At 52.3% G+C, this 20,688-nt stretch overlaps 10 protein-coding genes across 10 annotated transcripts; 5 read left to right on the forward strand and 5 right to left on the reverse strand.

Annotated features, from left to right (window-relative positions):
- Positions 1-143: 143 nt before the first annotated feature.
- Positions 144-1,232, reverse strand: N7510_011497 (intradiol ring-cleavage dioxygenase; the record flags this gene model as incomplete). The annotated part of the gene is made up of 3 exons (XM_056983422.1): positions 144-484; positions 540-904; positions 985-1,232. 3 exons carry the CDS (start codon positions 1,230-1,232, stop codon positions 144-146), a joined length of 954 nt encoding a protein of 317 aa, XP_056828916.1.
- A 355-nt stretch (positions 1,233-1,587) lies between these two features.
- N7510_011498 (tRNA 2'-phosphotransferase) lies at positions 1,588-2,671 on the reverse strand (the record flags this gene model as incomplete). The annotated part of the gene is made up of 2 exons (XM_056983423.1): positions 1,588-2,460; positions 2,525-2,671. 2 exons carry the CDS (start codon positions 2,669-2,671, stop codon positions 1,588-1,590), a joined length of 1,020 nt encoding a protein of 339 aa, XP_056828917.1.
- Positions 2,672-2,969: 298 nt separating this feature from the next.
- N7510_011499 (uncharacterized protein) lies at positions 2,970-4,373 on the reverse strand (the record flags this gene model as incomplete). Its single annotated transcript, XM_056983424.1, has 1 exon — positions 2,970-4,373. One exon carries the CDS (start codon positions 4,371-4,373, stop codon positions 2,970-2,972), a length of 1,404 nt encoding a protein of 467 aa, XP_056828918.1.
- Positions 4,374-4,414: 41 nt separating this feature from the next.
- On the reverse strand, positions 4,415-6,046 carry N7510_011500 (uncharacterized protein; the record flags this gene model as incomplete). Its single annotated transcript, XM_056983425.1, has 2 exons — positions 4,415-5,443; positions 5,519-6,046. The coding sequence occupies 2 exons, from the start codon at positions 6,044-6,046 to the stop codon at positions 4,415-4,417; spliced, it is 1,557 nt and encodes a 518-aa protein (XP_056828919.1).
- Positions 6,047-6,181: 135 nt separating this feature from the next.
- On the forward strand, positions 6,182-7,140 carry N7510_011501 (Efg1 domain-containing protein; the record flags this gene model as incomplete). Its single annotated transcript, XM_056983426.1, has 2 exons — positions 6,182-6,554; positions 6,608-7,140. 2 exons carry the CDS (start codon positions 6,182-6,184, stop codon positions 7,138-7,140), a joined length of 906 nt encoding a protein of 301 aa, XP_056828920.1.
- A 303-nt stretch (positions 7,141-7,443) lies between these two features.
- On the forward strand, positions 7,444-9,795 carry N7510_011502 (uncharacterized protein; the record flags this gene model as incomplete). The annotated part of the gene is made up of 1 exon (XM_056983427.1): positions 7,444-9,795. The coding sequence occupies one exon, from the start codon at positions 7,444-7,446 to the stop codon at positions 9,793-9,795; it is 2,352 nt and encodes a 783-aa protein (XP_056828921.1).
- A 1,067-nt stretch (positions 9,796-10,862) lies between these two features.
- On the reverse strand, positions 10,863-13,178 carry N7510_011503 (F-box domain protein; the record flags this gene model as incomplete). Its single annotated transcript, XM_056983428.1, has 1 exon — positions 10,863-13,178. One exon carries the CDS (start codon positions 13,176-13,178, stop codon positions 10,863-10,865), a length of 2,316 nt encoding a protein of 771 aa, XP_056828922.1.
- A 3,842-nt stretch (positions 13,179-17,020) lies between these two features.
- Positions 17,021-18,050, forward strand: N7510_011504 (alpha-glucosidase; the record flags this gene model as incomplete). The annotated part of the gene is made up of 2 exons (XM_056983429.1): positions 17,021-17,243; positions 17,305-18,050. 2 exons carry the CDS (start codon positions 17,021-17,023, stop codon positions 18,048-18,050), a joined length of 969 nt encoding a protein of 322 aa, XP_056828923.1.
- A 132-nt stretch (positions 18,051-18,182) lies between these two features.
- Positions 18,183-19,166, forward strand: N7510_011505 (alpha-glucosidase; the record flags this gene model as incomplete). Its single annotated transcript, XM_056983430.1, has 1 exon — positions 18,183-19,166. The coding sequence occupies one exon, from the start codon at positions 18,183-18,185 to the stop codon at positions 19,164-19,166; it is 984 nt and encodes a 327-aa protein (XP_056828924.1).
- Positions 19,167-19,202: 36 nt separating this feature from the next.
- Positions 19,203-20,156, forward strand: N7510_011506 (glycoside hydrolase family 31 protein; the record flags this gene model as incomplete). The annotated part of the gene is made up of 1 exon (XM_056983431.1): positions 19,203-20,156. The coding sequence occupies one exon, from the start codon at positions 19,203-19,205 to the stop codon at positions 20,154-20,156; it is 954 nt and encodes a 317-aa protein (XP_056828925.1).
- Between the last annotated feature and the right edge of the window lie 532 nt (positions 20,157-20,688).

Here is a 20,688-nt window from a genome sequence, read left to right on the forward strand (position 1 = left end):
ACTGGACTAGTTACGGCATAAACGACAGCATAGAGGAAGAACCCCATTCGCTAGATTCCATTCAATATCACACAAGGAAGAAAGACTATGTCACGGAACGCTATTGTCAAGACAACACTGAATAACCCAGAATAAACCTTGAATTATGAACTATCACTCGCCACAAGCTTAACATCATACTCCAGCTCCAGTGTAGCTTGTGGGTCACCCGTACGCGGCACAAAGTCCACGACCAGGGAATCCTTGACCGCGAAGACAGAGTCGTTGTCAAGGTATTTGTCCTTGCGGTCGAAGATTTGAGTTGTGAGAGGGCGGTAGCCGGGGTGGGTAGCCTGGGCATTTCCGTGTGAGCATGCAGTCCACGATACGAGAAAGAGGACAAAGGGTGGAGGGAGAGAGGGAAGGAAGAAGCATACAAGAATGTGAATGTGAGCTGGTCGGAAGGGATGGCGGTCCATTAGCTCGAGAAGCTTGCCCGCGGGTCCTATCGAATCTGTCAGTATACACCTAACCCAGTATACATATATGAATAGGCATACCATCATCAGGAACAGGATACGGTGTCGGCCTCAAACAATAAAACCCATATCTCCCCTGCTCATCCGTGCGAAACTTGCCACGCAGATTAAACTCCTCCTGCTTGGGGTCTTGCTGCTCATACAATCCATTCGTCGAAGCCTGCCACACCTCTACCGTCGCTCCAACGAGCGGCTTCTTGCTCGTGAAATCGAAGACCTGTCCATGCATGTACGCCATCTCGCCATTAGCTGGCTTCGTCTTCACGATATCCTCGCCGTTCTCCCGCCAGGGTGTGTCGGCGCGGAAGAACGGGCCGAGGATGGCGGTTGCCGTGGGCGCATCTTTGGCTTCGTCGGCGAGGGTAAATGTAATTTCGTCGACGAGACTTTTGTCCCTTGTCAGCTAAGCGCCTATACAACATACCATGTACACAAATCTTTTCTTTTCTAGGGATGGGGAGCCTACCTCTCCAACCCAATAACATCACACACCAGTTGTCCCTCATTCCGCTTATCATCGCTCATCTGCCCGGCCCAGTTGAGCATCTTCACGCCGGCCATCCACTCGTCCACCGTGAGCTCGTTCTCGCGCGCAAAGTCGTGCACGTGTCTAATTAACCCTGTCATCAGCTGGCGCAGGCGCGGCGTGGTCTTCGGGCCCATCGCGTTGATGACATTGTCTGTGAAGTTGGGGTCGAAGCGGTGCGTCGCCATGTTGAGTATTTAGTTCGGGTGGTGGTCGGGGTGGCCGTAGTTAGTTAGGAACGAGTCTGTCAGTGCAAAATGTAGGTGGCAGCTTTATATTTATGATAATATGATCCGTCGGAACCCCGTCCTATGTTTTGTAGCAGCCCGGCTCGCACGGAAACACACTTATTCTTCTGCTTCTTTGGGCCCTGCCAGAATTCCCCGCATGAGAACTTCGGATCGGGCGGCGAAGTTCGGATGTGGTCCGCATCCGACGCGGGGGTCGGATGTGACTAACCAATTAACCATTCGATCTATAGTACTTATATTGGTATGGTGGTTTATTCCTATTCTTATGGTATCGAGCAAGTAACTCTGGTTATCATCGCCTCTTCGAATTCGCAGGTAACTCCTTAACCACCCTCCCCCCTTCCCAAATCTTGCCCAGTCCCATCTTCCGCTCCACCACCACATCCACAAACTCCAGGGCCACAATCTGCTCCCCATTCACCGGCACACCCTCGCTCAGAATAACCCCGTTCTCGCTCCTCCAGAATGGAACACCCGCTGCTAGCGCTTTGCGGATGTTGATGTAGATAAGGACCTGTGCGTCGCGCCTCATTCCGGAGATTACTTGTCCTTGATCTTTTTCTTCATGTTTTGCTTTTGGTTTTTCTTTCTGGCTGTCCTCTTTTTGATCTTCTTGGTCAGTCCGAGGATGGACCGTCCCATTCGGTTGATCCAAAAGCACACCATCAAGTGGTGGCCCTGTAGCGAAATGCACATGATTCCTCTTCATACAGCGCAACCCGCCAGACTTAAGAATCAAGGGCCACGCAGCGTGGAAAGTTCCATGCACAACGGTAAGCGGTAGTTTAGATTCATCATCTAGAGAAAGTGGCTCGAGAAATGAAGCCGCCTCCACGCTTTTAATGCTGTGGCCTTGCGTGGCGCGGATCAGGAAGTGCGAGGGGTTGGTGTCTGTCACGGAGAGCGCGGCAGATGTGATACTTTGTTGCGCTTCGGTGGTTGAGGAGGCGGAATCGAGGACTGAAGGTGTTGGGCCGTCTATTTCTTCTTCTTTTGTGGTATTGTCCCTGTCATCTGCTCCGGCGTCTGCTCCTGGGATCGTGTGGTTGCTGCTCTCAGCGGAGGGAATGTGCAACAGTGCGAAACGCTGCTTATCGGAAGAGGAAACGGCGTGGAGGATCTCAGGGAATGTGGCTTTGAGGGATTTGAGCTTGCGCCAGTTGAGCTGGATCCATCACAGGATTAGTAGGTAGCTCTACTCTCGAAGCAAAGGAAAATAAGGGACACACCACGTCGGAAACATTGGCATACCCCTGCGCCGTCATCTTCACACCCTCTTTCTCAGCCGCGTGGCGGAGGAGATGGCTCAGTGCTTTGGAGACTTGTACGTCGCGACTGGCGGGCTGGCGGGGCCGTTTGTCTTTCGGATTAGGCATTTTTGCGTTGCGGGCTGTAGGTGGGTGTCCAGGTGTGGAGTGAGTCGGTGGTGCGCGCTCTCTCCGGTGAGCAGAATTTATCACCGGAGCGAAGATATTAGGTAGGTGCCTGACGAAGAGTAATTACAGTTGAAAAAAGGTTCAAGGTGGGCTGCGGGCGCCAAGACGGAGATTGACATCATTGGCTCCGATCTACAACCGAGAGAGAAACGGGGGGTATAAAATACATCCAACGCACGCCAAATCAACAAGACAAGACACGACATGACACGACAAATCCGCCGGAAAATACCGATAATCAGCGATCGCAAATACAGCTGCACTCCGCCACCGGACACACCTTATGCCGCAGAAACCAGTCGCGAGCATGGTGCGCATGGAACCCATGGTTGCAATGGATACAAAACACCACAAACCTTCGCATAATCTCAGCCTCGCTGGGCTTGCGCGAGTGATGGGACTTAGGCTCCGCATCCGCCGCAATACCCGCGCGAGACATCGGGTCTGGTGCGCCCAGCCAAAGTGTGCACACGCCACACCGCGGCATATGTCTCCCGCAGCGCGGACAGACCGTGCCCGACATGGCCGAAGACCCGCCGAGCGGATTGCTCGCCGTCTGATGAACGATTTCGCCCGCGGCGGCGGAGGGAGAGAGCTCCGAAGTGGCGTCGTGCTGGGCTAGCGGGCGCGTGCAGTAGTTGCAGGTGAGGCTGACCTGCTGCGGCGGGGCTGAGATCAGCTCGCGGCCGTCGACGGTGATGGCGAAGTGGCGAGAGCCGACGTCGAACCGGGCGCGCTCGAGCTGTAGTTTCCAGGAGTTCATCTGTCGGCGGTATGTCTCGCGCCAGGCTTCGAATTGCGCGATGCTGGCGCGGTTGCTGACTAGTCGCGGCACGGTGTGGCTCATGGCTAGCACGGGGGTTTGGACGTCGTTGAATTTCTCGATGTATGACTGGAACAAACCCATGGCGAGATGGCCCAGGCCAGTGAGCACCGTGCCCTCGATGTCGCCGTGGCGGATTGCTTCGGTCGTGGCGTCTTTGAGATACGTGGTGAGCTCGTCATCAGGGAGCCAGCGGAGTGCCACTTCCACGCGGTATTTCAGGGGCAGTGTGGTCTCCTTGATGACTGCGTTCCAGTCGCCTTTGCTCACCAGAGCCAGAATCGCTCTTGAATACGGATCTGTGAGCTCCTTGGCAATCTCCGCGCAGGTTTCTTCCCAGTCCGTATCATTTTCTCCCTTCGCAGCACCTGCGATCGCCATCGCGAGCAACTTATGAGCTTGGGTGGGCTCGTGGCTGCGAAGGCCTTGGTATGCGAGCTTGGGCTCGTTCTGGAAGACAGCCAATGCCGCTGCTTTGGTATGCTGGTTGTCGGCAGAGAGGTTCTTCACCAGTTCTTCCAGTTCACGGTGTGACTGGGTCGCGCCACACAGACGGAGACAGAGCCGACGGTGTTCTGGGTATGCAGTCTCGCAGCCCTTTTGTTCGGAAAGATTCAACTGTCCAACCAGTGACACTACTGCCTCGGTTACACTCTTCGGATCGTCGGCCTTGGTGCTGATGCGCCGTTTCTCAAAGCCTCGACCTGTTGTTATCAGCTCAATGTCTTCATAATCTGCAGCAAAGCAAAACATACCCAGGTCGTTATTCCATACATTGCTCACACCAAGATAATTCAGGTCCAGGCCATTGACAACCATGGACATTCCGGACGAGTCTGTCCGCGCACCTGAAAGGAATATTAGACCCCTGCACATGGATGGTTTGTCAAAAACTCACGCTCGACCCAATCCCAAAAGTCTTGTAGCGCCGGATCATCCGCCACAATTTTTTGGTTTTGCTCCTCGTCAAAAAGATATCCCTCTTTGCATCGAAAGCGTGCAAGCGTAGACAGAGTGAGAGCCTCCTTCGCGGTTAAAAGAGTTCCAAGGGTCCCTAATGATATTGCGCGCTCTCTATTTTCACGACTGGGAATAGGATCTGACGCGATATTTCTCGACGTAGATGATTGATCCGTCTTATACATCTTTGGGCTGGAAAGAACTCGTGATTTGATATTTTCAACCAGCTGGGAGACGGGTGAAATGTGTTCTGATAGAGGATGGATGGTTCGAACGTCGGACTCATCAGATGAAACGCCACAGGCCAAAGCGCCTTGTGATGATAGGTCGACAGGCGCGCATGGTGGCCGAGGTGTTAGGATCTGTACTTGTCCGAGACCGTTCAATGCAACGGCACTCGGCTGCGGGGAGATGTTAAGGTTCAGGAAATCAAACGTCACGACTCTTTCTTTTTCTTCGCATCCACGGGAGGGGTGGTCGAATGGAGAGCACACATCTCGCACGTATTTGGTGTACACCGGCTCCGGGTAGTTCCTGAAGGAACCCTGGCCTAATGTCTCATCAATCGAAGAACGGTACTCCTCAGACAAGTAATCTTTGGCGATATCGTAGACCTTGAAATGCCCATCGCTCGCGAGAGCACCAAGACAGCCCCGGTTAGACTTTGAGAAGCGCAAGCTCCATATTGATGATTTGGCGTTGAACACGTTCTTGAATTGCAACGCCGCCGTGGCTTGGCCCGTCTCCGGGCTACTGGAGGAAGCACTAATGGACGGCGATGCCAGTCGGGTTCCCACGCGTCGATCCCAGACGCAGATGGTGCTTTCGTTGGACGTGGCGCAGGACGCGATGTAGTTCTCATCGAGCCAGTCAATGGCCAGGTTGTGTACGCAGCGCGTCGGAAATTGGAGAGATGGGTTCCCCGGCCCCTCTAAAACCTTTGATTAGCTGCGCCCGTAGAACAACCTCACGAGTAACAAACCTCTCAAGTCATAAATTCGAACAAATTGGCCTTTGACACCGGTTACCAAGGTATCCGGCTGATCCCTGAAGAACTTGATGCTGGTAATCGGCTCTGAGCTGGCCAATTTCCTCAGCGGCTCGGCAAACCCTTTACTCCCACCAGTCAGGCTGAGTCGCTGGTTCACATCCCAGATGTTCAGACAAAAGTCGTTGCGGACGCGATCGAGTCCCGACGCGACCAGACCGTGCGTGCTGAACGCGACGGCATTGCAGTAGCGCTGATTGCGGACGGGGAACGAGAGAGACTCCTTGGAATTGCCATCCAGGCGCAGAATAGTTGCTTCTCCGGAAGACTGGCCGACGGCGATCAGGTCTTCATTGGAGGTCGACCAGTCGAATGCGCGGAAGAGCGGGACGTCGGTTAGTGTCGACAGCAACTCGTGCTGCAGTGCTCTCCCATTGAAGCCGGTGACCTTGCATAGCCGGAACGACTTGCCCGTGACATCGACTGACAGAAAGCGCTGCTCGGCGGCCGACGAGGACGGCGACCAACGAATGGCGGACTCCATGAGCTCTCGAGGGTTGTCGATGATGTTATCGTCGTTATCGTCGGGCCTGCGATCTGGGGATGTGTCGGCCCGATGGATGACCCGAGACCTTTTTTTTTCTTCTTTGATTCAACGTTCCTCCTCCACGCAGCAACAATGTTCGGGACCAAACCACGCGATCCGCAAAAGCGAAAAAGCCGACAGCTCGAGGGGGGTGAGGATGTGCTGCCTGCGCGCAAGAAGCTGCACCGCAAGGCACCTAGCGAGGACGAAGACTCGGAGAGCCCAGAACCAGCGGCCAAGTCCAAGAGCCAACCCGCGCCACAAGAAAACAACTATCCCTCCGTCAATGAGCTGAAAAAGCGAATCCGCGATGTGAAACGTCTCCTCAACAAGCCGGACTTGCCCGCCGATGCGCGAGTCTTGCAACAACGCGCGCTGGCAGGATACGAGCAGGATCTGGCGGAGGAGACGGCGCGGCGACAGCGGTCGCAGATGATCAAAAAATACCACTTTGTGCGATTCCTCGGTATGTGTCGGTGTTCTGCCATGACTACTGTCCAGTGCTAATGGGATTGCCAGATCGCAAAACCGCCACCAAGGAGCTCAACCGGTTGCAACGCCGAGAGAAGGAGCCAGACCTAAATCCTAGTCAGAAGGAACGCCTTGCGAAAAAGATTCAGACTGCTCGGGTCAACCTCAACTATACCATCTACTATCCTCTCACGGAGAAGTACATTTCTCTCTACCCGAAATCCAAAGACCAGAAATCTAGTGAAACGCCGGCAGAGTCTGATCCCGAGAATGAGCCCGCAAGCAAAAGTGCAAAGCCTGCACTTTGGTCAGTGGTGGCCAAGTGCATGGACGAGGGTATTCTCGATCAGCTCCGCGATGGCAAGTTGAACATCAATGCCAATGGCGAACCGATTGAGACGAAGAAAGAAAAGCCCAAAGAGACTCTTCCACCACCCAAAGCAAAACAGGCCTCTGGTCGGGGTGAGCAAGAAGGGGGCAGGGGTCACAAAATACAGAAGGAAGAACAGGGCCGGAAGATGCGCAAGGTGCCTCAGCCACCTGTAGAGGAGGATAGTGATGGAGGATTCTTCGAGGAGTGATATTGTCCTGTCCTGTCCTATCATCTTCACTGTCTGATATTGATATCCCGTGCTAAACATACTAGTCCCAAGGTTATATTCATCCAGGCTGTTTTTTCTCTATATAATATCGATAGGGTGATCGATTATGGCACAGGCTGCTGCTTTGTTGATCCGGCCGTCTCTGATACTCCCCTCCTTTCTCTTTCGTACAATCCCTAACACCTCCCATACCTCTTTCACACCCACCCGCTCACTTGTGCTTTCTTTCATTTTGCCGCTATCTTTCTTTCGTATTGCTTTCGTGAATTCCGTTCATTCAAAATGAGCGATATCAAAAACGATATCAAAAACGCGATGATGGCCTGCCAAATCGAAGAAGCCGCAAACTTCACCGCACGACTGAAGACTCTCCGGCAGTCATGCATAAGCAGCCTCTTGGAGCTCAGGCACTTCCCCAATGTGATTTGGCAGCCATCTGATGGCCCCGGCGGGAATCCTGCGAACGAAGTCGATCGGATTCAGCTAAAGCTCGCGATCGAAGTGACCTGGCGTGACAACAAACCGATCTTCCCGCCCGTCAACACCCGACTATCTGATGAACTAACCTACCTGGCGGTCAAGTACGTTTCTGCCAAGGCGCGTGGTTCATACTGGCCCTACGACTTCACGGTTCAGGGCGACATCCGAACTTCTCGGGTGCCGTCTGGCCCGCCGGTTATTGTTTGGGCTCACGGCTTGCCGTTCTTCCCTGTTTACCGTGGTTATTACATCCTCACCGGCCGCGAGCATGCTCGATACATTGGCTGGAAGATGCGGGTCAAGGATTGGGGCGTGTGCAAGCTTGCCCCCATCTGGTCCATCGGTGCGGTCCTTGCTCCCGGCTCTGCAGTGGCACTGCCTCGCAACCTCGATCGCCAGCTGCGACTCCACACGCCTAACATGGCAGAGTTGTCTTCGCCCTGGGAGAAGGACCTGCACCCCGATTTCATGTCTTCTCGGCACCACCTGTGTGCTGTCCTGCCCCGAGGCGCCGGCCATGCTTTTATCTTTCCGCTGTGCAAGTTCCAGGGCTACCATGTGAACTGTGGTCCGCTTCCGGGAGATGGGCTTGGTACGGTCCAGATGAAGAAGAGTTACTTCAGAAAGTGGGTTGAGGGCTTTGACTATCCGACTATGGTCGACAAGCCCTATGTCAATGAAAATACACCCTGGCCTCTTGGATATCAGATGGAACCGGAGCAGGAGGATGATCCGCATGGTCCAATTATGGTGCTAGGAGGAACTATTGCAAACACAAATATTAAGAACGAAGACAAGGAAGATGGTAACAAGCTTTCACAGGAGGAGGATGCCGTCAACACCCTGATTAAGAAGGAGCATAGCGACATGATTTGGGCTGCTACGGATCCTGAGCCAGAGCCAGAGCAGCACATGGCGAACAGCAACGGCGGCTACATCGCCAACGACATCGCCAGCACCCTCGAGTCTCATGCCTCGATTATCAAGCGTCAACACTCGATGCCTTCATCGATTGCCAGCTCTAACCCACTTCTTTCTTCTCTTCCTTCTCAGCCTGTCTATCCTCCTCTTCCCTCTTCTCTCGTCGCCTCCACCTCTTTTGCTCCAAGCTTCGCCGTCCACACTCCCGTGGCCACTCCCATCAATCTTCTAGTTCAGCCCGTCGCTGTCCAGTCTGCTGGCGACAACCACGAGCCTTTCTCTTTCAGCGACTACCTCAACTTGACCCCTGACAACGCGACTCCCGAGGCAACTTCCAAGACTCCTGGTCAAGATACTATCGATATGGGCAACCAGATCAGTATCGAGTCCACCGACGGCGCCGGTGACAGTAGGTCCACGGTGATCAACACCCACGGCCTTAGCCGCCTGCAGCTCGCCAATCCTGCCGCTCAGGCTGCCCTTCTTGCGACTGTTCAGTTGGCCAGCGCTGGTACCACTCCCCAAGCCACAGTCCACCTGCAGATCGGCCAACCCGAGGCTCGGGCTCTCGTTGCCGCTGCTCGATCGGCCGTCGCTGCTGCCAACATCCAGGCCAATTCCCAGGTGATTACCCAGGCCCCCCCTGGTGCTACCACCCATGCCAACGCGCAGGTCGCTACTCAGGCCATTACCCCGGTCCCTGATCAGCCTACCACGCAGGCTCCCGCGCAAGTTCCAGCCCCGGGTCAGGTCCCCTACCAGCCGCTGCATGTCCAGGCCCCCAAACTACTCTATATGGACGAGCGCGCGATGACCATCAACTTCGGCGTTATGTTCATGCACCAATACCCAGGCATGCACCAGATGTTCCGCAACATGATGCTGATCTACCACGGCGGCAGGGCGAAGCACCGTGCCCATGATGCCGGCGACACCAACGAGCAATCGAGTGCCCACGCGCTGACCCTGCTGAACCTCGACATCAAGAACACACACAACCGGATTCTGCACGACCTCTTCCTGTTTCGTCCCAAGAGCGTTGCGCACGCCATCATGGACTTCTACGACAAGACCGGCTTTCTTCAGACCGCGTACCCGGAGCTGTATCTTGAGCTGCCTCCGAACACCATCCGTCGGCCTGGCTTCTCGCTAGATGACCTGCCTAAGGAAGATTTATTTCTGTCCATCGTTGCTTCTAACCGGACTATGTATGCTCAGCCGGGTCTGACCTAACGCTCGCCCGATGTTCACCTGACCTTGATCTCAGGATTGAGAGGCTTTCTTCTGTTGTTCATATGTCTTTTCAATATTGTCTGACTGTCTGTTGTGTTAACCGGTTCCTTGAGAGTTGTATCCATGTTGTTTCCCTGTTAATAGTATTTGGATGGATTCTTTCCCTTCTTCACTGTAGAATTTCTCGAGTATTCATTCTTTATGACATTGCTGCCGATCTGGCACTGGGTGCTAGAGACGACATTCACGGCTAGGGGTGTAAACAAGATCAACGTAGATTCTCCATATTAGCCTGAGTGGTCTGACATGCTAAAGGAGTTCTTTTTGCGAGTTGCGCTCTAGTCAGTAAGGCATAAAGTGTTGCATTCAGCTACATCCGTTTCTGAACCTGACTAAAATCCAAATACAAAATTGACCTAATTCAACTCAAAAAGAAGAACTCTGATGATATTCGCCGACAACCCCAACCACCCTCTACATATGCTAGTTGAGATGACCATGACCGTGACAAAGAGAAAGGAGGAGAGACCAAAAAAAAGAATCATAACTGCACTACAGTGAACTTTGTTGACTGAAGTGAAATAGACGGTGGAAAGGGAGGAGATGCTTCCTTGCCTGAACGACAAAGGAAAAATAACGGAATAGAACAAAAACAGAAATTCGAGAGTGAGGGAGGGATAGATTCCATCAATGCAAGAAGCAGCAAAGACCAGTTCGATTCTCATAGAGAACGAGACCAGTCCCTGAAGGAGATAGAGGAGATAGAGGATGAGGAAGAGATGGGAAGGACGTAATCGTGTGCAGCATTTCTCGTAATCTTGAAAAAGTCGTGGATGTATAGTAGGCCAGCCTTGGTGTGGTATGGCGTTGCACTGCAATGATGGAGTTACTAGCGAGCCTGCGCTAGTAGATAAAATGATAGAGATGGGCGAAGAATGGAGATGGTGGACCGGAAAGGGTGAAAGAGACGAAACATCTGCTGGAGAGGAAGAAAGACGTAGACTCGAAAGAACCCATCTTCCGTCAAAAGCGGGAGTTTGATGACTAGAGGCGACGGCCGGCATTGATCACATAACAATGCACCCACCACCACTCTGCGCCCTCCTCCTCCCGCCTAGCGCCGAAATGCCCCCGAAGCCATAAACATCCTCCCCCTCGTCTTCATCAGCATTATAAAGCCTCTCGGCCTCTCTTGCACGACGTCTTCTCCGTCTCGCACCCGCACCCACCGCGCCCGCCTCTTCAGTAGCAATCATGTAATCAGCCCATTTGCGATCCAGCCGCCTCGCGGATGAGAGGTCGCCGCTTAGAACACGTTTCGTGTGCTCATCCACAGTCATCTGCCACCCGTAGAAACATTTTAACTGGATGATCTCAGCCGGGTATGTTGGTGATGGTTCTGGTGAGGGTGATGGCGAAAGTGTGGGCGTGGAAGATGGCGTGACGAATGTTGTCGTTGTTGTCATGGGGGATGCGGATCTGGATTCGGAGGAGGTTTGGGTGACGGTGACGACTTTTGGATAAGAGACGGGTTTGCGCGCGCGGGGGATGTAGGCGTTGCTTGAGAGGACTTCTTTCACGCCGGCCCAGGTGACGTTTGCGCAGTCGAAGACCACGAGCCGCATGCCGACTTGCGGGATGTCTTCGCCGTAGCCACGACGGCGGATGCGAAAGCTCGCTTCCATGAGGGTTAGGTCTGAGATGCGGGTGTTGTCCATTTCGACGGAGCGGATGCGCGGGCAGTTCTTCATGACTTGCAGCATGCCCGTGTCGCCGAGGCTTTCGCAGTAGCTGACGTTGAGGTGCTCGAGGGTTTGGCAGCAGGTGGATTTGGCGAGTTCGATGAGCGTGCTGTTGGTGAGGTGCTCGAGATCTTCTAGTTCAATGTGAGACAGTTTGGGCGTCGTGCGAATCACCTCCATGATCGAGGCGTCTGTCAGCTCAGAGCACTGGGATACTTGCAAGCCCTCGAGATCGGGAACGTTGTGGGCGAGACTCTTCAGCCCATCGTCCGTTAGGTCAGAGCACTGGTGCATATCCAGATGTCGGAATCGTCGAGGCGGGACGATGGGCCAGTCAGTCAGTACGTCGATGGCCGGGTTAACGCCGTGGATGAGTGCCTTGAGGAATTGGTCGCTGAGATCAGTCCGGCTCATGATGAGCCGCTCGAGTGAATTGCGTTCAAACAGCTCTACGGCGAACTCTTCATCGTCGAAGCCCTGAATCTCGCTGGCCCGAAGATCCGTCAACCGCTCACATGCCTGGATGACCCGACGAAGACCTTTGGTGCTAACATTGTTGCACCAGGAGACATTCAAGGTCTCCAGCTGCGGGCATGACTGCGCGATGATCCGCATAGCGGAGTTCGTCACGCTGGACAGACCCGACACGTTGATGCACGCCAGACGAGGATTCCGCAGCAGGAAGTAGTGGATAGACGTCTTATCGATACGACAACCCTCCAGCGAAAAGTTAACCACATTCCGGCACAGATCCGAGAGCCGCTCTCCATCCGAGGACCACTTATCTCGCAGCTGGATACATCCCCTCAGATTGAGATCTCGCACAAACGGTCCACCAGAGGTAATTAGCTTGACCAGAACATCACTCGGGATTTTCTGATAGTACTCCGTGGTGTCAACCTTGGACCACAGCTGACCATCATAGCACATCTCATTCCACAACTTCGACACCGCAGAACAGCGCACAATCTCCCTTGGCGTGAGATACCGAAAGATCTCCATCTTCAGCTCGCGCGGCATATCCTCCCAGAAATCAAGCAGCTTGGCCGGCTGCGAGTCTGGGAGCATCGCAGAAGTAGAAGTCTCCCCCTCAACAGTCGTATTCTCCGTCCACGGAGACTCCCGCGATGTCGGCCTCAAATCAAACGGCATAGGCACCGAGCGCGGCTGTCCCGATGTAGGCGAATCGGTGCCCACGAGCCGGATCCGCGGGTTCAGACCATCCGCCGTTCCCATACCGGCCGCGCCCGAACAGCCCGGTGTCGCAGGACGAGGGTTCAACCCGCCATACAGCTGCGAGGAACTGGTGTTCGGCAGACAGGGCGAGTACGGAGAAGATGACAACGACACGCACGACAACGAGGCCTTATTATCGCGTCGGTAGCCCGTCGTGGAGGCAGACCGACCCCGTCGGGTCAGCGTCGGGCTGGACGACATGCGCTGGAGATTCTGTAGCAACTTCTGGCGACCCTTCAGCTTGGGCGGTTGTTCGAGCGGGATCTGGCCCGTCGACGAGGTCGGGCTGGCTGGAGAGATCTCGGGTGAGGGCGAGGGCGAAGGTCGAGACGACGGCGCCGGTGCGAATACCCGGTCAGCAGCCGCCGCCGGCGGAGCCATGCTAGTGGTGATATCGGCGGACATGGTTTCGAGGAAGTGTAGCGACACGGCGCACGCAGGATAACAGCGCAGGGCCTAAGTGCACATACTGATGCCAGACCACTTGCCGTCGAGCGAGAGAAACGAGTAATACCAACCAGGGTGGAACAAAGTGGGGGAAGTTTGACCAGGCGTGTATTGTCGGGCCCTCGCGGGCAGTCAAACCGTGGAAAAGGCCGGGCTGGACCAGCGGGATGGGGCTCCAGTGACGTTTGGCCGTGTCAAACGGGCCGGGTGTGGGCTGGGAAGAGGATACAGGGTAGGGAGGAGAGAGAGAAAGACACAGAGAGAAAGAGCAAAGGAAGAAAGAAGAAGAATGCCAGCAGTCCCGTGAATGAGGCCCAGGTCACGGACCAGTCGTAGTGATTCCCCTCGATTATTGTCTTATCTGCCCCACCACTCTATCCGTCCTTCCTAGCCAACTAGGCCGAACTAAGACGGCACTTGGGATGAGTCGCTGACCGGCTGACGACGCTCAGTCCACACACACTGACCCCGACACTGGGGAAGAGAGAAAGAGACTCCACCACAATAACCAGGGTGAGATCAACCTGGTTTCGTTCCTGGCCTAACCACCTACATAACCAACCGGGGGAAAACCACCGCGATGAGGGATTATTATTGGACCGAGTGTTTTGCCATGCTGGCATTGACATTCAATACAGATTATTCCAGCCGGTCGGCATTTTTGCCTTGGACGGTCCCTACCGAACTCGGTCTCTGTTGCGCCACCGCCCACTCCCTTGCGGGGAAAAAGGAGCGGAGCCGTGGATTGAGACGCGGAGAATTGTATATCCAGCACACACTGCACTTGGTGGAGGCGAGATTCAATACTCCAGTCGGTGAGACTAGTACTAACGTTGTTAGCGCAATCGGGTCAGAGTGTGTCGGTCTCCACTCACAAACGGTGATCGGCTAACTTAGTCTGCGTTTTAGTGCTCATATCACCAATTGCTATGTTGAAATTCAAGCAGCATCATCATTCACTAAATATGCTGGCTGAAATAGCGGGTTGAGATGTGGTTAAAAAGTGGTCATATTTCATCGTTCAAGTTATAGTTAGTGGTAAGGACGGCCCTACAACCGTCTTTTTATGAGCACTTCTAGGAATGACTCTAGGAAGAAACAAGGTGATCAAATTTTATCTCTCGCTAAATGCATCTCAATACACCAACCCTTTCATTCTGGAGGCATCAAGTGATTAATTACATTCGAGAACCTTCAAAGCACATCAAAATATGCCATTTCACCGACTCTAGGATTGGTCAAGTAATGTAATTAGACCTCACATTAACCACATCCCGGCATGCTATTCCTCCAATTTTATAATCTCAGCGAACGACTAGGGTGCTTCAATCGACATCTCTTTAAAAATATCTCGACCGGCTATTTTACTACTTCTAGCTTTGGCTAAGAGATGAAACTCAACCGCCCTTTTTGACCACACCTAACTTGCCACTTCACCATCATAGCAATAACGAGAGGGATTGAAATTTCATCACTTTAGGAATGATTAGAGTGTATCAATTTGATCGCTAATTAAAGGTTATCTCGAATTCGCCAATTCACTGTGGCCGGATGTCGGATCAAGAAAGAAAATCAATAAAGAATTCGATTTGAGTACGTAGTCGACGGGAGATCCAAGTTGAGAAAGGGAAGAAGAGACCGAAGAAGAGTCTCTACTTATCTACAACAGTCTATGTCCTGCGTCACCTGTCAAGCGCAGTCTTCAAACGCAGTGATGCCAAACGCGGTCCCGTCAAGCGCAGACCCGTTCAGATCCCATCAAGTGTGGTCACATTCACCACCGCAGCATTATCAGGGTGGTTAAATGAGATCATCCATTAGAACATCTCAGCCCGCCGTTTCAGCAATTATTAGGGTGCTAAAATTTCACCACTCTTCAAGCGATGTCGGGATACATATTTTAAGGTTTCGTCACTATTTCTCTTTTCTCCTTCATGTTTGGGACTGATGAAGAGATTATTTGTCAAGAGAAATTAATGGTGGTGAACTATGGTTGAACTATGGGTGGACAAAGGAAGGACGCCCACAGCAGGAAATGTTCGAGTAAATGAGGATTTGGTGCCAGAATAATGTCTAGTTTGACCTAAGACATTGAGGGCATCAACTTGATGGGGCCCTGGTACGTCTATCTCCTTTATAGGCTCAAAGAAAGTGGATCACAACCAATCTCGACGAATTTCATGTAGTTAATTACTATATTTCGTAGTTATAGACCATCGGTCATATAGCATACTACGGGAAATGCGGTGCAGGGTGACAGGTGGGCCGACCTTGGGATATCAGCTAATCAGATGAAAACTTCACATTGATGGGAGATTTGCGACTCCATACCGTACCCACGCCCTATAGCTTATTTTGTTTGCTATCCAAAAGCGAGGCCGTTATATGATGCTAGCGCTTGCAAATTCACTTTTTTACGTGTTCAACCAGTTTCAATTTGATCGCACCCACGGTCAAGTACAAAACAATGCGAGCAAATTTGGGATGGTCAGAAGTTCTATCGCATCATCGCAAATAACGAGGGTGTAAATCAGCGCCACGTTCAATCACGATCAGCAAGAAATAGAAGTCGTACTGATCGCGGTCAATACTAGCAACAGAGCAGAAGCCCCGAGAGATTCTGAACCCACCCATCTGATCAGATCACTCTTCGACTGCGCCTCCGTCAGGAGTATTTTAGTCCTGTTGAAGACAGGCTGATGCGGTTGCAGTTGCAGTCATTCTGTCTGTGTAGTTCTTTGTCCGCAACCTACAACACCCAGAGCACGCCGATCTACCCAGCAAAAAAAATCTTAAGCGCTTTGATATGCCATTATTTGCAGCTTTCGTCCCATTAGCGATATGCGTTATACTTGCTTTGGAATGGGCGGGATCGGACTACACATGGGACAGCTGGAAGATCCTTCCTCTGTAGGTGTTGAATGGAATGCTCTTGCTTGTCTTCCTTGCGGTGGAATACCGGAGCGGTGATGACAGCATGTTTCCTTTGAAGCTGATATGTCAGCGATCGGTTGCTCTCGGCGCTCTGTGCATCTTCTACAATTCTGCAGCCCTTTTCGTGGCAGCCTATTATGTCAGTCTCTTTTCTTCTTATCTTGCCCTCGCTTTGACCTGCTTGATAGTTGCTGGGGCAGTTTTCATTGAATGGAAATCCGTCAGGGAAGGGAAGTTGGAAGGATACGATAATAAGGAAAAGCAGAACGTCGTTCATAAAGAGGAACTGGAAGTGAAAGAAGGAACCGAGGGGACAGCGGAAGAAGGGCTGGCAATATGAGAGGTAGTACCTGCGTCAATTTTAACACCCGCTTAAGCTACACACTGGGCGTTAAGTCGGCACATGTGACTTAGGGCTAGCAAGTTTCTGTTTTTGGAGACGATTGGTTTTTGGTAGCGCGTCTGAGTATGAAGAACCCCTGAAGTAGACGGCTGCTGCAAGGACAGCACAACTTTGGCTCTATATTCGTTTCTGCCATGATCGATGAGGAAAAAGCTTGTCGAAAGTTTATTTCTCCACCATATGCATTTACTTCAGTAAACAGGAGAAAGCTACAGTAGAAAGTTACCGTGGCACTCGGGCAAATATCGGGGTGTAGATCTTGTTTGCGGAAAAGTTTCCGGGTAAATATCGGACTTTGAGGTCTCTACCCCCACCCCGCCTCTCGTTCTCCTACTGGTGCCACTTTCAATTCGGTATTTGCTGCCGGGAAAACGGCAAAGATGGAGCCACTGTTTATAAGATCGGCCCCATGCCCCTTGGGGAAGGATGGCCGGTCGCATTCAGTGTTTATTTTGCTTACATTATGAGATATTGTTTGGCGACAGTTGTTGGTCTCGTGCTGAGTGCCGATGTTGCTGTATTGGCGGCTCATGTTAGCACACCCACGTGTCCAGGATACAAAGCGAGCAATGTGAAGACACAGCATGGTGCTGTTGTCGGTGCCGACCTCACGCTTGCCGGAAAAGCTTGCAATGTGTATGGCACTGATTTAGACAATCTGAAGTTGGAAATTGAGTACCAGACCGGTAGGGCAAAGACTGACGACGAGATCAATCGCTCTGTTCCTGTCACTGACTGTTGACTTAGAATCTCGAGTCCATGTCAAGATTTATGATGCGGCAGAACAGGTCTACCAGGTGCCCACCTCAGTTCTACCTCGTCCCAGCAGCACAAACGTCGATCCGCAGAGGTCAGACTTGGAAGTCTCCATCGAACAGAAACCATTCTCGTTTAAAGTGTCCCGCAGATCCACCGGCGAGGTTCTCTTTGACACGTCCGGCCATGCTTTGATCTTTGAGTCACAGTATCTCGGGCTGCGTACTAGCCTGCCGAACTCGCCCAACATCTACGGCCTGGGGGAGAGTACTGATCCCATGCGACTGCAGACCGACGACTATATGCGCACACTCTGGTCTCGCGATGCGTATCTTACTCCCCAGTTCACCAATCTGTATGGCAATCATCCTATCTACTTTGACCACCGCGGCCGCCAGGGCACACATGGCGTGTTTTTGTTGAACAGCAATGGAATGGATATCAAGATTGACAAAGACGCCGATGGTCAATACCTCGAATACCGCACCTTGGGCGGGGTTCTCGACTTCTACTTCCTGGCAGGTCCGACCCCGAAAGATGTGGCGGTCCAGTATTCCGAGACTGTTGGCAAGGCCGTCATGATGCCGTACTGGGGTTTTGGCTTCCATAACTGCAGATATGGCTACCAGGATATCTATGAGGTAGCCGAGGTCATTGCAAACTATAGTGCTGCCAATATCCCACTCGAGACGCAATGGACCGACATTGGTATGCTATATGACTACATGACCCTCTAACTCAGGCTAAGAACGGATATAGATTATATGGACCTGAGAAAGGTGTTCACGTTGGACCCTCTCCGATATCCACTACACCTTGTTCGCGATGTCGTATCCTACCTGCACAGTCATAACCAGCACTACATCGTTATGGTCGATCCGGCCGTGGCTTACACTGACTATCCCCCATTCGAAAAAGGCGTCCAAGACGGTGTCTTCTTGACTAACTCAAACGGATCCATCTATCAAGGCGTCGTCTGGCCCGGCATTACTGCCTTTCCCGACTGGTTTGCCCCACAGATACAGGAATACTGGAACAGCCAATTCTCTACATTTTTTGACGCAGACAGTGGCGTCGATATCGACGCGCTATGGATCGACATGAACGAAGCCTCAAATTTCTGTGACTGGCCCTGCGCAAACCCAGCGGAATTTGCGCAAGAAAATGATGACCCTCCCAATCCTCCCCCTGTTCGCTTATCGCCACCACGGCCAATCCCGGGCTTTGGGTCGAATTTCCAGCCTAAATGTGTCGCTTCAGTTTCATTCACCGTCTATGCGGAGACCTATTATGGAGAAGATATCTATATTCTCGGTAGTTCCCCTACTTTGGGAGAAGGGAACGTTCACAATTCCGTTGAAATGAGCGCAGACAACTACCCAGAGTGGCAGGTTACCCTGCAAATGCCCGACAATGGAACATTCACCTATGAATATGTCCGTCGGGAGTCAGACGGTAGCTGGATCTATGAGAGCAAAAATCGCACAATTACCACAGGCGATTGCAACAGTGGTATACAGATGGTCTCTGACAACATTACTACAAGCTCTGGGTCAATGAAGAGGTCTCTTCGCTCTGATTTAGTGTCCAGTGTACGCTCTCTAGTAACTGGAGATGTCCTTCAGAAGCGAGATGGCTCCATGCTCGGCCTGCCCGGAAGAAACCTGATCGATCCTCCATATCAGATCAACAACACTGCTGGTTCAATAAGCAACTTGACAATCCGGACGGACCTCACTCATTCTAACGGTCTCAAACTGTACGACACGCATAATTTCTACGGTAGCATGATGAGTGCCGTTAGTCGCGACGCTATGCTTAATCGAAGACCTTCCAAGCGACCGATGGTGTAAGTGTTCCTACATAAGAAATAAAGAAATCGGTTACTCATGTGTGACAGTATCACGCGATCCACCTTCGCAGGCGCTGGCAGTAAAGTTGGCCACTGGCTGGGAGACAACAATGCTGACTGGGACCACTACCGCTGGACGATTGCTGAGCTGCAAGAATTCGCCGCGCTCTACCAGATCCCGATGGTGGGCAGCGACATTTGCGGCTATGCTGGTCTGACGACTGACACTCTTTGCTCTCGCTGGGTCTTCCTTGGCGCCTTCTCGCCGTTTTTCCGCGATCATCAGAACGTTGGCGAACCGCCACATGAGCTCTACCGGACCCCTATGGTTGCTGCTGCAGCCCGAGCGGCCATCGATATTCGCTACCGCCTGCTTGATTACGCCTACACTGCCATGTGGACGCAGACGCAGACAGGCTCGCCGATGTTAAATCCAATGTTCTTCGAATACCCCCTAGATAGCAACACAGCGGATCTGCCTTACCAGTTCTTCTGGGGATCGAACATCATGGTGGCGCCTGTCACGGAGGAGAACTCTACCACGGTATCTGTTTATATGCCTAAGGATCTCTTCTACGACTTCTACACCGGCGCTCCCGTCCATGGACAAGGCGAAACTGTCACCCTGACTAATATCGGGTATGACACTGTGCCATTGTACTATAAGAGCGGTAGCATCATTCCCCAGCGTGTCGCGTCAGCCTATACAACAACACAATTGCGACAACAAGACTTTGAAATCGTGATCGCTCCAGACTCAACGGATCAGGCATCTGGCACATTGTATCTCGACGACGGCGACAGCATTGAGCAGCCGCATACGTCGGTGATCAACTTCGACTACCGCGGGGGAGAATTTTCCATGACTGGCAAATTTGATTACGATGTGGGCAAGGTAGGGATCTGCCAGATTACGGTTCTAGGCAATCACGTACAAAAACATGCCGTTAATATCAAATTGACGAGGGATTATCACACACGACTGAACTAGATCATCGTGTGTGGACCTTCTCACAATGAGGGAGATCTGTGACCGAACGGGTGCCTGTCGGAAAATGCCGCTGGCGAGCGGAACCCCGGTGTCAATCAAGCAATTGCTATGTAGACTAGGTTCGTATATCGTGACTTGTTGCATGAACAGTGTCATAGGTCAAGCATGGCATGCTGCACCCTGAGCTATGGAGCCATTCATATCGATATCTCTCTTGAGCCCCCAACAAATGATTTGATCCAACGTCTTTGCTTTCTTCCTTAATGACGTTTCACCGTTAACCTCAAAAGTGCCAAAATGACGCCATATCTGCGACGAGCTATGTACGATCGTCTCGCCATCATGGAATCGGACGCTTCGGCCTCAACAGCGATATTGTTATAAACTGTGTAGCAATCTCATCTAGGGGTTGGTTCGAGTAAATAGTCGTAGTTTTCTGGGATATTCGCATTGGCAGTCATCGTACAAAATATCTGCGAATACGAATATACGTGTTACCCGTACCCACCTCTAATCTCATTTTGACGGCATT

The sequence above is a fragment of the Penicillium lagena genome, assembly GCF_028827675.1.
Source record: "Penicillium lagena strain IBT 129212 chromosome Unknown utg000008l_segment0_segment0, whole genome shotgun sequence".
NCBI lineage: Eukaryota > Fungi > Ascomycota > Eurotiomycetes > Eurotiales > Aspergillaceae > Penicillium > Penicillium lagena.